Source organism: Paroedura picta, chromosome 3, assembly GCF_049243985.1.
Source record: "Paroedura picta isolate Pp20150507F chromosome 3, Ppicta_v3.0, whole genome shotgun sequence".
In the NCBI taxonomy this organism is placed as follows: Eukaryota; Metazoa; Chordata; class Lepidosauria; order Squamata; family Gekkonidae; genus Paroedura; species Paroedura picta.
Window position 1 is genome coordinate 163177622 of NC_135371.1, and position 12207 is coordinate 163189828.

At 52.4% G+C, this 12207-nt stretch overlaps 1 protein-coding gene across 1 annotated transcript in view; it reads right to left on the bottom strand.

The window, feature by feature from the left end:
- Positions 1–682: 682 nt before the first annotated feature.
- The window catches only part of PIP4K2C (phosphatidylinositol-5-phosphate 4-kinase type 2 gamma), a 48858-nt gene continuing 37333 nt past the window's right edge, over positions 683–12207 (bottom strand). Inside the window, exons 8-10 of the mRNA XM_077329179.1 lie at positions 6608–6863; positions 5544–5647; positions 683–2606 (exon numbers count right to left, since the gene is read on the bottom strand). Of these exons, the coding sequence (XP_077185294.1) occupies positions 2526–2606; positions 5544–5647; positions 6608–6863 (441 nt within the window). The 3' untranslated portion in view covers positions 683–2525. The remainder of the gene's footprint in view (positions 2607–5543; positions 5648–6607; positions 6864–12207) is intronic.

Below are 12207 nucleotides of genomic sequence, written 5' to 3' on the forward strand. Positions count from 1 at the left end.
CCTGAATGCAGGAAATTTATTAAGCTACTAACAAAATAGCCCCTTGTTATTGAAAATACAATGGGTGCTAGCCTTCTTACCCCCCACCCCAGGCAGGCCTGCTGAGGGACCATAGTGGGCAGGGACTTGCCCACTCCCTTCTGCCCCAGGCAGGCTTGCTGAGGCCTGGAGAGGCTCTACAGTGGGCCTTTTTGGGCTCAGGGGGAACACTGGCAGGAGTCACAACCTTCCTCACACACCCCCACACCAGTGAAGCCTGGGGTCACCTTCCTTCCCTCCCATGCTGCAGTCTTGGCTGCGGTCCCTGGCCCTCTGTGGTCCCAGGCCAGAATTCTCCAGGTGCAAACGGGGCTGGCCCAATCAGGACTGTACGCATCCTGATTAACCACAATGTTCCAGGGACTGGAAGCAAAGGCTGGACCGGCTCCACCCAGGAAGGCTCTGCACAAATATTTATACAGCGAAGCGAAGTGTTAAAGATAGGATGGGCCTTGGCTAGAAGGCGACACCTGCATTTCCCCATTGCTTCTGGGCTACTGTCTGTACTCTGCAGAGAAGTAAAAGGGCAAGAAGAGACTCCCTCCCCCAGCCCCCTTTAAACATGAGGCTCCTTTTCACCAGCCACCCCCCAGGAAAACCTTAGAAGCAGAGAGCCCAGGGGTTCTGCGCACAGACCAACACCTCTGGTTCAATAATTTATTTCTATTGCTACAGAGCAAACTGGAAATACACAACATCTTATACAATCAGAAACACTGGAGAGGGGGGCAGGGGAGGAAGGGGCCAAATGTTGTGTCGTGTTACCATGGCACGGACTTTATTGCATCCAGAGGAATGGCGTCTGTCCCAGAAGAACCGCCAAGTGGGACGGGGGAGGGTGGACTGCAAAAGGTACTGATGGGGCCCTCTGAGACCAGAACCAAAGCAGCACCCTCAAGCAGCAATGTGGGGAGAGGGGGAATCACCAAAGAGTGCTGCTCGAGCCCCCCCTCCCCCTGACAAGGGTAACAGCTGCCCCTGTGGCACAGCGCATCAATGTACCAGGAAGGCAGGAGTGACTGGAATGTGTTTCTCCTTTCTGTGGGCCCTCTGAGGAGGCCTGCTTTTGCTGAATGCTGTGGCTGCTGAGCGACGTGCCCCCCAATAGGGCCCAGCCAAGAACTAAAGGGCCCGGAGAGCCCCTCTGCAAGCTACAGACCCCAACTGCCATCTCCCGCCCCTTCTGACGGGATGGTGAGAGACAGGAAATGCTGTCTTGTGTTCCACCCACAGCGGAACAGACGCAGGGGTGTGCCTGAGCCATCACACACACCCCCCCAGCCCCCCAGGGGCCTCTCTGTCCCGGGCAAAAGAAACCTTGAATCATAACCTGGAGTGGGGCTTTAACTTTTGGTCTCTGCCCACATTTTGGAATGTTGGGTGGGGCTGGGACAGCCAAGCCTGCCTGTGGAGGGAAACTGACTCCTGGGCTACGGAGTGGAGCCATTCCGTCCAGCCAAGTTAAGGAAACAGCCTGGGGCGTGATGCCGGGGGGCCAAATAATTCTCTCTCTCTCTCTCTCCATCCTCCTTTGCCAAGAGATCCCAGCATGGCCCTCTCTCTGGGTCAGAGATTCAGAACCACCCAGCGACCAAACCCCACCGGCCTGGTTTAGCAGCCCTAAATTCGTGCGCGACCTCCCCCTTGACAGGATTTGACAGCCCAGTGCGTCCAGATAGAAGTGGACCCACCGAAGGAGCAGAATTTAGGGCAGGTTTTTAAAAAGCCACGGTGCAGGAGCAACAACAGAAAATCAAAGAGGGAACCCAAATATGCAGTGAAGTACACTGTTAAGCCCTTCAGCTGCTCAAGAGAAGGGAAGGTTTATTATCGACCACCTCAACCTCCTAGCGGGGCAGGGGGGCACTGTAAAGACTCCCACCCTGGAGTGGAGAAAAGAGGTCAGGAACCTGCACAGAGGCTTTGACGTCAGCTGGGAGTGCTGCTTGTCATCCCAAGGTACGAAGTCAGGCGCCCTGCTGGAAACCCAACAGCAGACGGAGAAGTTTGCGCTGGTCCCCCTTCTTCCGAAGGCACACATCTTTAAAAATCTTTTTGCATATGATTCCGTCCTGGAATAAGGAACCAGCTGAGCGTGTGGGTGAGTTTGAAGACCCTGCCCCAACCGGAGTCACCGGCGAGCACGGTCGCGAGGTCCGCTCTAGGGGACGGAGGACGGCCGGCCTCTTTCCCCCCACCGGGAAACGGAAGGAAGCTGCCTCCAAAGAGCTACCGAGGAGCTCTGAATTGCCGACCGCTCCCGGGGAAAGACCAGAGTTTTAAGGCACTTGGTTTGGCAGCTGTCCCCCGGGCCAGCCACAGCGGGGCTCCTCTGTGGACTCTCCCGCTCACCCAAACTGCAGGGGGGGGAAACCGTCCCCCCCCTTACTGAGAGTTTGAGGGTCGGAGTGGCAGGGAAGAACTACGGGGGGGGGGGAGGGGGCAGGGAAGCCTTTGATCTTTGGTGGCAGCCACAGCACGACCCGTTAAGCAAAGACGTTGGTGACAAAGTCCAGAAAGCGCTTGGCGTATTGGTCGGGGTGCACCGTGGAGATCTCGGCACCAGCCTGGAAGGAAAGAGAGAGACACAAAGAACGACCATTGGTTACATACCTAGAAGGGCCCTTCTCCAGTGAGGTCAGGAGGACATCCTGGTGGGTGTTTCCCACCTCTCTCAGAGAGAGAGGTGGGAAACACCCACCAGGATGTCCTGACCTCTGGGAGAAAAGAGTCAACCACCATGACTCCTCCACCCACCCCTGCTCTCTGTAAGGCAGGCAGCTGTTGATGGACCACAGAGAATGAAGGGAGGGGACACCAAGGAAGAGGGCATCAGATCCGAGGTCTGCCAGCCGCCATGACTGTAATTTTGTTATGTTATTTTATTAAGCTGTATTATTATATTTTACTGTTTTTTATCTCATCGTGAGCCAGTTTGAGCCGACTGTGTCAGGAAAGGCGGGGTATAAATTATTAACAAATAAAAGAAATGATCAATCACTGGTTTTAGTAAACAAGACTCAGGTGGGTCCCCGTGTTGCACTGGGTGGGTCATAGGTCCCCCCCCCCACTCCAGCTCAGCTCTCCCATCTGTTCGTTAACTCTTTTAAAGGTAAAGGTAAAGGTAAGCACTGTGCAAGCACCGGGTCATGTCTGACCCTTGGGGTGACGCCCTCCAGTGTTTTCATGGCAGACTCAATACGGGGTGGTTTGCCAGTGCCTTCCCCAGTCATTTACCCCCCAGCAAGCTGGGTGCTCATTTTACCGACCTCGGAAGGATGGAAGGCTGAGTCAACCTTGAGCCGGCTGCTGGGATTGAACTCCCAGCCTCATGGGCAGAGCTTCAGACTGCATGTCTGCTGCCTTACCACTCTGCGCCACAAGAGGCTCTCTAACTCTTTTATCACCTAACAAAATTTGCGTCCAACCAAGTTTTATTCAAGGCGTGAGCTCTCGTGTGTACGAACGCTTCCTCAGACGATGGCACAAGCATCATAAGAGTGCAGATACAAGGAGAGAGTAAATTAGTCGCAAATTAGTAAAGAGCATCAGAACAAATGCGCAGCATGGTCATGAAGACTGGATAGCTGCATATTTATCATGCTGCTTACTTGTGGTGACGCTGCTTGCTAATTTACTCTCTCCTTATAGCTGGACTCTTATGATTCATGGTCCATTGTCTTGGGGAAGAGTGCCTGCACACGAAACCTCGCTCCCTTGAATAAATCTCGGTTGGTCTTCAAGGTGCCCCTGGAGCCGCATTTTGTTGCGCTACTTCAGACCAAGACAGCTTACCCACCTGAATCTTTTATTACCTGTATATGCTCAACGGCTGCTATTATTTCTTATTAGACTTAAAGACCGCCAGTCTCGGCCCAGCTGCCTCGTGGCGGTTTACATAAGAATATAAAATCCATATGAAACCCGCATTACAATCGAAAGCGGCATAGTCAACAACTCAACTCCCTTGCGGACCTTCGGCTCTGCCGCACACAGTTGCCGTTGCTCCAACAGATGACCCCAGGTGAGGTTAGCCTGGGGGGAGCCCAGATTGCAAAAAGGACAGGGAGGGACCCAAGGAGCTGGTGATCGGTCTTGCCAACTGCTTTAATCCAATCTTAGGTATATCTGGATCAAAGCACAGTTGGCAAGAGCCTCTTGTGGCGCAGAGAGGCAAGGCAGCAGACATGCCGTCTGAAACTCTGCCCATGAGGCTGGGAGTTCAATTCCAGCAGCCTGCTTAAGGTTGACTCAGCCTTCCATCCTTCTGAGGTGGGTAAAATGAGTACCCAGCTTGCTGGGGGGTGAACGGTAATGGCTGGGGAAGGGAATGGCAAACCGTCCCGTATTGAGTCTGCCATGAAAACGCTGGAGGGCGTCACCCCAAGGGTCAGACATGACCCGGTGCTTGCACATGGGATACCTTTACCTTTACCTTTAGGTCTATTTATCGCCCAGTTACTTATATGCAGCTGGATTCCTAAGTAGCCCTTCCTCTACCCACCCCTCTCCCTCCCTATACGCAAGGGTGGAGGGAGTCTGCTTTCGTGTACCTGAAGAAGTATGCATGCACAGAAAAGCGTACAACCAGAATTCAAACTTGGTTGGTCTTAAAGGTGCCACTGGACTCAAGGGTCATCCTTGTACTAAAACTGTGAGACCCCTGCGAGATCCCTCTTTTCCTGTCCCCCCCCCCCCTTCCATGCACACTCGCCACCTTACTTGTCCTGAAACGCCTCAGTGGCTAGCCCGTGGCGACGGGAAACGAGAGGGATGGAGCCAACGGTGAAACAGTCATCGGTTATATTTCCATTATGTTTTTTGGTTTTCTACAGTTACCCCCCCCTTTTACCATTCCAGCATGAGGAGGATTTAAATGCAGTCTGGAGGGACACACTCCTCCCCCCCCCCGACCTGTGCAGGCGTCATTGGTATTGGCTGCTGGTGACCCCACTTGGGCTGTTCTCATTCCTGAATGGAGGAATGGGGATGGGCAGCCAGGAAAACGGTATGGGAACAGTGGGGGAGAGGCTGGGTGCAAGCCGCTGAGTTTTATTTTATTAAGCGCCTCCTTGTCTACCAGGGCAATGGGGGGGGCTCCCAGTTCCAATATTAAAGGCCTGTGCGTGTAACGGGCTGTAAGCCTAGGGTGACTCCCGTTGCGCTTTCAAGGAGGGGTGTGTTTGCCTTCCTCTGCGGGGTAACCCTGGATTTCCTTGGTGGTCCCTCCCATCCAGGTGCTAACCAACCCTGTTCAGCTTCCAAGCTCTGAAAAGATTAGAGGAGCCTGGGCCACCCACCAGTCATAGTGAGGGGCAGTATACTGAATGAATGAATGAATGAATGAATGAGTGAGTGAGTGAGTGAGTGAGTGAGTGAGTGAATGAATGAATGAATGGTGAAAGTTGTACCAAGACTCAATAAAGCCCCAGCAAACCTCCGCTGCCCCTTTGTTGCATGCAAGACACTCTCTTACAGGGCAGGGGCCGGCTGGCGAGACTCACCCCGTGCTTGACGGTCTTGGCTGCGTGGGCAGCCTTCTTCTTGGCGTCGTACTGCGTGAGGATGTCGATCAGTCCCATGAAATACACTTCCTTCTGGGGGCTGTCTGGGAAAGGAGAAAGGGAGCTGAAGAGAGACCGGGTAGGATACTTGCTACCTCTGCCTGTGACATGCACTTGCAGCTCATTGAAAGATTGCGTCCCCCAAAAAGCTTCAGCTGCCTTGTGCTCAAAGAATTTGCTTCATTTTGATCAGGGGTAGTCAACCTGTGGTCCTCCAGATGTTCGTGGACTACAATTCCCATGAGCCCCTGCCAACAAATGCTGGCAGGGGCTCATGGGAATTGTAGTCCATGAACATCTGGAGGACCACAGGTTGACTACCCCTGATTTTGATTATGCAGGGTCCTTAGAAGAAGACGAATCCCTGGCCAGTTGGAACTGGAGGAAATTCACCTCCCGACCCCTCCAAAGTGACGATTGGCATTTCCCTGGGCCTGTAAGAAACCTACAAGAACCAAGCACCGACACATCCCTTTCTACCCACCCACTTACAATTGGCCTCAGTTCACAGAATCAGCATTTCTGTCTGATGGCTCTCTAGCCTCTGCTTAAAAACTTCCAAAGAAGGAGAACCCACCACCTCCTGGGGAAGCCAGTTCAACTGGGGAACTGCTCAAAGTGTCAGAAACTTCTTCCGGATGTTTAGCCGAAAAGCCTTTTGAATTCATTAAAACCCATTGGTTCTGGTCCGTTCCTCTGAGACAACACAAACAAGGTCATGGGAACCGTCTCTGAGCTGGTGCACTGGATGGAGCAGAGCTAAGAGCAGGTGCCCTCAGTAAACCCTAAGCTGGACAAACCCAGTTGCTGAGGCCCACAAGGTCAGATTTCCCGGTAATAGACCGTGGACCCCAGCCAAAGCCTTTGGTGTAAAAAGGGAGAGGGGGGCACGAGATTAGTCTGGCTCATGCGTTATCGCAATCAGTCACCCGGCAGTGCCGTCTTACAAATCAAAGTCCTTTGGGTGAAGGCTCCCGCACCCACCCACCCATGCCCCAACTTACTTTCAGCACTCTTGATGGCATAAACATCAATGTAAGGGTCGAAATCGCCAGGCCCTAGAGGCTTGTGGGAGTTGAGATAGCTGCCGATGCCCTCCGGAGACGTCCCGTAGGATCCCACCGAGGCCACGCCCCCGGGCTCTCCCTCGCCGTCCTCCTCTTCTTCTTTCACTTCCTCGTCTTCCTCTTGCTCGGCTCGTGCCACGTCATGGATGCCCAAGAGCAGGCTGTAGTCCATAATCTTCAGCTGCACTAGGAACTGAACGTGCGGTCATGGTCAGGCGGCTGGGAAGCTAAGCTAATGACTGCCTTGCTTCCCTTGCTGCTCATTTCAAGTGGCTTCTGCTAAAATTAGACCTGTCTTCCCCGTCTGCCTCGGCACCAAAGGCAAACCGGTTCCCCCACCCCTCTGCACAACTGGAATGCTTCTTAACATTCCATGACATTCAAGCACACAGCTAACGGCTAGAGCAGGGAAGGGCTGGTTTTGGTAAGAGTCCACTTAGAACAGGGACGGCCAAACTCCCCAGATATTCATGGCCTACAATTACCCTGAGCCTCTGCCAACACATGCTGGCGGGGGCTCATGGTAATTGTAGTCCATGGATATCTGGAGAGCCACAGTTTGCCCCCCCCCCGACCTGGAGTCTACTTGTCATCTTGGCCATCATAGCGTCTCCACCAGCAGTTCAGGCTTGCTCAAACCAGAAAGAGAGAAGGCTTTCTTCGTTTTAGCCGGTCTGTTTTTCCTCCAAATTTCAACCCTTCACAGCACCTGGCAAGCTACATTTTTTTGGGGGGGGGGGAAACCCTGCCTGTTCTGTGCTTTAAGTGGGCATCACATCAATCTCCATGCAATCATGATAAGCACCTTGAAACAGCATCTGGAGAGAAATTCCAAGTTCAGAAACTGGAATTACAGCTAATTTTTTTTTTAAGTTGTAAAAGGAGCCTGGTTCGTTTCAAGCAAATGAGTCTCAGATCTCTGTCCCTTGCTTGAAGATATCTGAGGAGTTTGGGGCGGGGGGGGGGCAAGGCTAGCTGGGATTATGGTGCATGCTTGGGAGCACCACTGCCAATTTACATGATCTAGGAGGCCGCTCCCTTTCCAAATTAAAGCTCTTAATGCCGGCATTTTCATTCCTCCTCCAAATAAACTAGGATTGCGGGTCAAGCTGCATTCGTGACCGCCCAAAGGTACCTCCTGGTGAGCATCCCGGCTAAGCAGGCATCAGAATTGACCCCCACCCAGACTAAACACGCTTGCCCCCCCCCCTCCCAGGTCATGGCCACTTCTTCTGCAGCCTGGCCTCGCAGTTAGAGCACGTTCCAATCCTCAGATGGGTCCCTCTAACTGCCTACTCCAGACTGAGAAATGACTCAGTTCTTCTAAAGGCAGGGACCAGACTCAACAGATGATCTATAAGACTGCATAGAATTAAAGGGCAGGAAGAGGGGGCCGTGCCACTCCAAAGAACTGGGGGGGGGGTGTTCTTGAAGGCCCCACCCATTAAAAAAAAAATAAAAACCTCCTTGTGTGCAATAAATCAACATTACAGCTTTCCCCAAATATCCTTGCATATAAGGCTGGGAGGGAGCTTTAGTCAAAAGCCTGTCCTCTTTAAAAAGAATGTGATCCCCACTCCCACCCCCACCTGCAGTGGTACAGTCCAGAATCTACCACCTTATCACCTTACCCTGGTTAGTGGGAGGAACAGTACTTAGAGGGAATGTGTAACAATTCCCTTTCCTTCACTCTGAACTCCCTCCCTACTAAAGAAACCACCTCCCGCTGAAATTATTTTGATGAGAAACAGAACCCTGGAGGTGCAAGCTTAACCGCAACCAGAAGGGAATCTCAGGGCTATCCTAAATGGAGTTACAGCCACCCGCCTGGAGCCCCTTAAAGACCCCGCCTGCCACAAGAAAATCAATTAACACATTGTTAAAGGACTGCTTCCCCTCCCCACTCCCAGCAAAAAGGCAAAAAGCACGCAAAGGGCTAGCATTCAATTATTTTGCCCTTGGACTCAGCTAGTGACTCCAAAGGCAGGACAGAAACAGTGTGCGGTATTTGTTCAAGAATAGAATTAGAATCATAGAGTTGGAAGGGTCCATAGAGGCCATCTAGTCCAACCCCCTGCTCAACGCAGGATCAGCCCAAAGCATCCTAAAGCATCCAAGAAAAGTGTGTATCCAACCTTTGCTTGAAGACTGCCAGTGAGGGGGAGCTCACCACCTCCTTAGGCAGCCTATTCCACTGCTGAACTACTCTGACTGTGAAATTTTTTTTCCTGATATCTAGCCTATAATAATACAGGCTTGTCTTGAAGAGGGAGCCCAGTTTGGCTCTGAAGGCAGCATGTATGTGTGTTTTACTTGGAAGGGGGGAACCTAACCTAATCCCCTCCCCTCTTGGCAAGCTTGCCCCTGTGATTAACCACCTCATCTGTTCAAAGCTGTGGACCTCCTTTCTGTTGAATCCGGGATTCAAGTGCCTCCTTCTGCCTCCGCTCCCCGGTTTCGAAGAACTGCTATTAATCAAGGTTTCTTTTTGTCAGGCTGCGGGGATCTGGCACCGCGTCACGGCGGCTCCGGCATCGTGCAAAACCAGGCGCCTGCGACCGCAAGGAAGTGGCAAGGGTTGTGCAAGGGGGATGTGATTGGTGTTGGGAGAGCAGCTAAACAAGCCTTCCGTGAGCCCGGGAGCAGGCCTGAAGCTACGTGGCCGACTCCACACGATGATCTAAGGCGCGGCTCCCCTGGATGCTGGCTCCTGTTTTCAAAAGCACTTAAGGCTGTTGTTCCCTTCCTCGCTGAGAGAAGGAGGGAAGGTGTTTATTGGCACTCCCTCCTACACATTTGTATTAATACAGAGTGTTTATATCACTCAGGGCTTTAGAGGCTTTCAAGCACTTGATCGTGGTCCACCCATGTTAGGCTGGCGTTCCTCCTGGATTACAGATGCAGGAGAGAAGGGCTGAGAACATGTTTTTGCTGACTAAAGGGGAGGAGCGGAGCTTCTGCTTTCATTCTGCTTCAGGTACGTTGCCCGGGCGTGGCAAGAGGTGCCGGACCCAAGGTGCGAACACCTACGTACTCTCGACCCCGCGACCCTTACTCCCCGACCCTTACTCCCCGAGTCGACTGCCAAAACCACAAACATCATATTGTACAAATTAGTAATACATAGAAATATATGATATTTCTAACCCGCCCAGTCCCTGAAGGCTCAGGGGAGGGGGGGTCACAGCCTCTAAAATTAAGTTACAGGCATAAGATTTAAAAGTCGTCAGCTCTCAGTGAACTAAAAAAAGCGGTGATCAAATACAAGCTTGCTTTGCCCACCGCCGGCGTCTTATCCAGAAAAGACGAGGGTGACGGCGTGCAAAATCCATCTTGTGTTTTTTTGCACTTATTCTCCAAATCACTCGCCGAGCGGGGAGAGAAAGGGGGGACCCCCCCCCCAAAATGCCTAATTAGAGGCGAATAACGTCAGGGCAGGAAGCCGCAGCTGAGCGACGGCGGGTTGCTCCGAAAGTCTTCTTGCAAACTGGTTGCCGGAGGCGGAACTCGAAGGTTCCTGACTCACACAATCGTCACGCGCAGCAGCTGTTCTACTCAGGGACTGTTTGTTCATGTGAACACGGCGGGGCTCCGTTTCCGTTCCTTCGCTGCATCCGTCAGGGACAAGAGGACCCGTTGCCTGCGAGCGCTAAACGCAGACGTGCATGCTATTGCGCGTTCTCAGCCGTGGGAAGTGCTTTGCCCACCGTGATGCTTGCATCAGCCCTGTATGGCAGAGCGACGGAATTATGCCTGTCTTGCAGACAGACACTTTGGGCTGAGAGGGTTAACAGGAATCATAGAGTTGGAAGGGACCTCCTGGGTCATCTAGTCCAACCCCCTGCACTATGGAGGACACTCACAACCCTATCGCTCATCCACTGTCACCTGCCACCCCCTTGAGCCTTCACAGAATTAGCCTGTTTGTCAGATGGCTGTCTAGCCTCTGTTTAAAAATTCCCAAAGATGGAGAACCCACCACCTCCCGAGGAAGCCTGTTCCACTGAGAAACCGCTCTAACTGTCAGGAACTTCTTCCGGATGTTTAGACGGAATTTCTTTTGAATTAATTTCATCCCATTCATTCTGGTCTGTCCCTCTGGGGCAAGAGAGAACAATTCTGCTCCATCCTCCATATGGCACAGAATGGGTTGCCAGCTCTGGGTTGAGGGACCGCTTGTCTCCTTATGCCCCTCACAGGGCTCTTTGCTCAGTGGGTAGGAATTTGCTGGTTGTCCCTGGCCCCTGGGAGGTGAGCCTGGCCTTGGCCAGGGCCTTTTAGGTCCTGGCCCCAACCTGGCGGAATCAGCTCCTTGAAGAGCTGAGGGCCTTGCTGGAGCTTTCAATGTTCCACAGGGCCTGTAAGACAGAGCTCTTCCGCCAGGCATTTGGTTGAGGCCGGGCTAGGAAGAATTGCTCCCTCCCTGTGTGGGCCCGTAAAAGCCCCGGGATATATCTGCAGCTGCACCCTGGGGGATTTACCACTGTTGGACGCGGGAGCCGGGGGTGGGAACGGCTCATCCTGCTGTTGTGTTTTTACCACCATCTTGGATTTTATTGGGGTTTTACTATTTTATGGGATTTTAGATTCATGTAAACCGCCACAAGCCAGTTTTCCAGGAGTGGCGGTCTAAACATTTGAAAATAAATTAATATTTGGAGATTTGGGGGGGGGGAGGAAGGTGGAACCTTAGTGGGGGGACCTCTGTGGGGTGCAATGCCATAGACCAACTCCCAAAGCAGCAATTTTCTCCCCATTTTCTTTCTGTCATCGGGAGATGCGTTGTCATACCAGGATATCTCCACACCCCACCTGCAGGCTGATGGCCCTGCTAATGCCCAGACGGTAGAGGCAAGATTTGAACTCGATTGCATACAGACAGTCAGATGTGATCTTTCTGACAAACTGGAATGTGCTCAGAGAGGGGCAACTAGGATGGCTGAGGGGCTGGAATCCGTGTGTTACAAGGGGAGGCGGAGAATTGGGCGTGTGTCGCTTGGAGAAGAGGGGAACAACAGGTGATACGATAGCCGTCTTTAACTACATAAAGTGGAGGCCAACGTGCTTACTGCAGCTTTAGAGATGCGGAAAGGAGACTCTGCTCAAATACTAGAAAGCATTTTCTTATGGCAAGGGCTGTTTGCAGATGGCACTTTCTGCCTTGGAGGGTGGTGGAGCCTACTTCGTTGGAAGCGTTTAGGAGATTGGATGAACCCCTTTGAGGAGTGTGTGTTTTTTAAGTCCCCAAGAAGGTGAGGGGCTGGTTTGGATGGCCCTTGGCAGTCTCTTAAAGCTCTGCGTGATTCTGATTCTGAAAGCAGAGAATTCCAGAGAGTGCCTGCCCCAGTTTCTGGCTCTCAGATGGAGGAATCGCTAATGGCAAAAGAGAAAGCAAGCACAGATGCCCTACAAAAACAAGAAATATGTTCTCTCCTCCTACTCTTCAGGGGAAAACATTCAGGCATTCCCAGCCTTAGCAGGCAAGGGAGAACAAGCAAGTTTATGGGAAATGCTCCCATGCGGTTGGGAGCAGACAG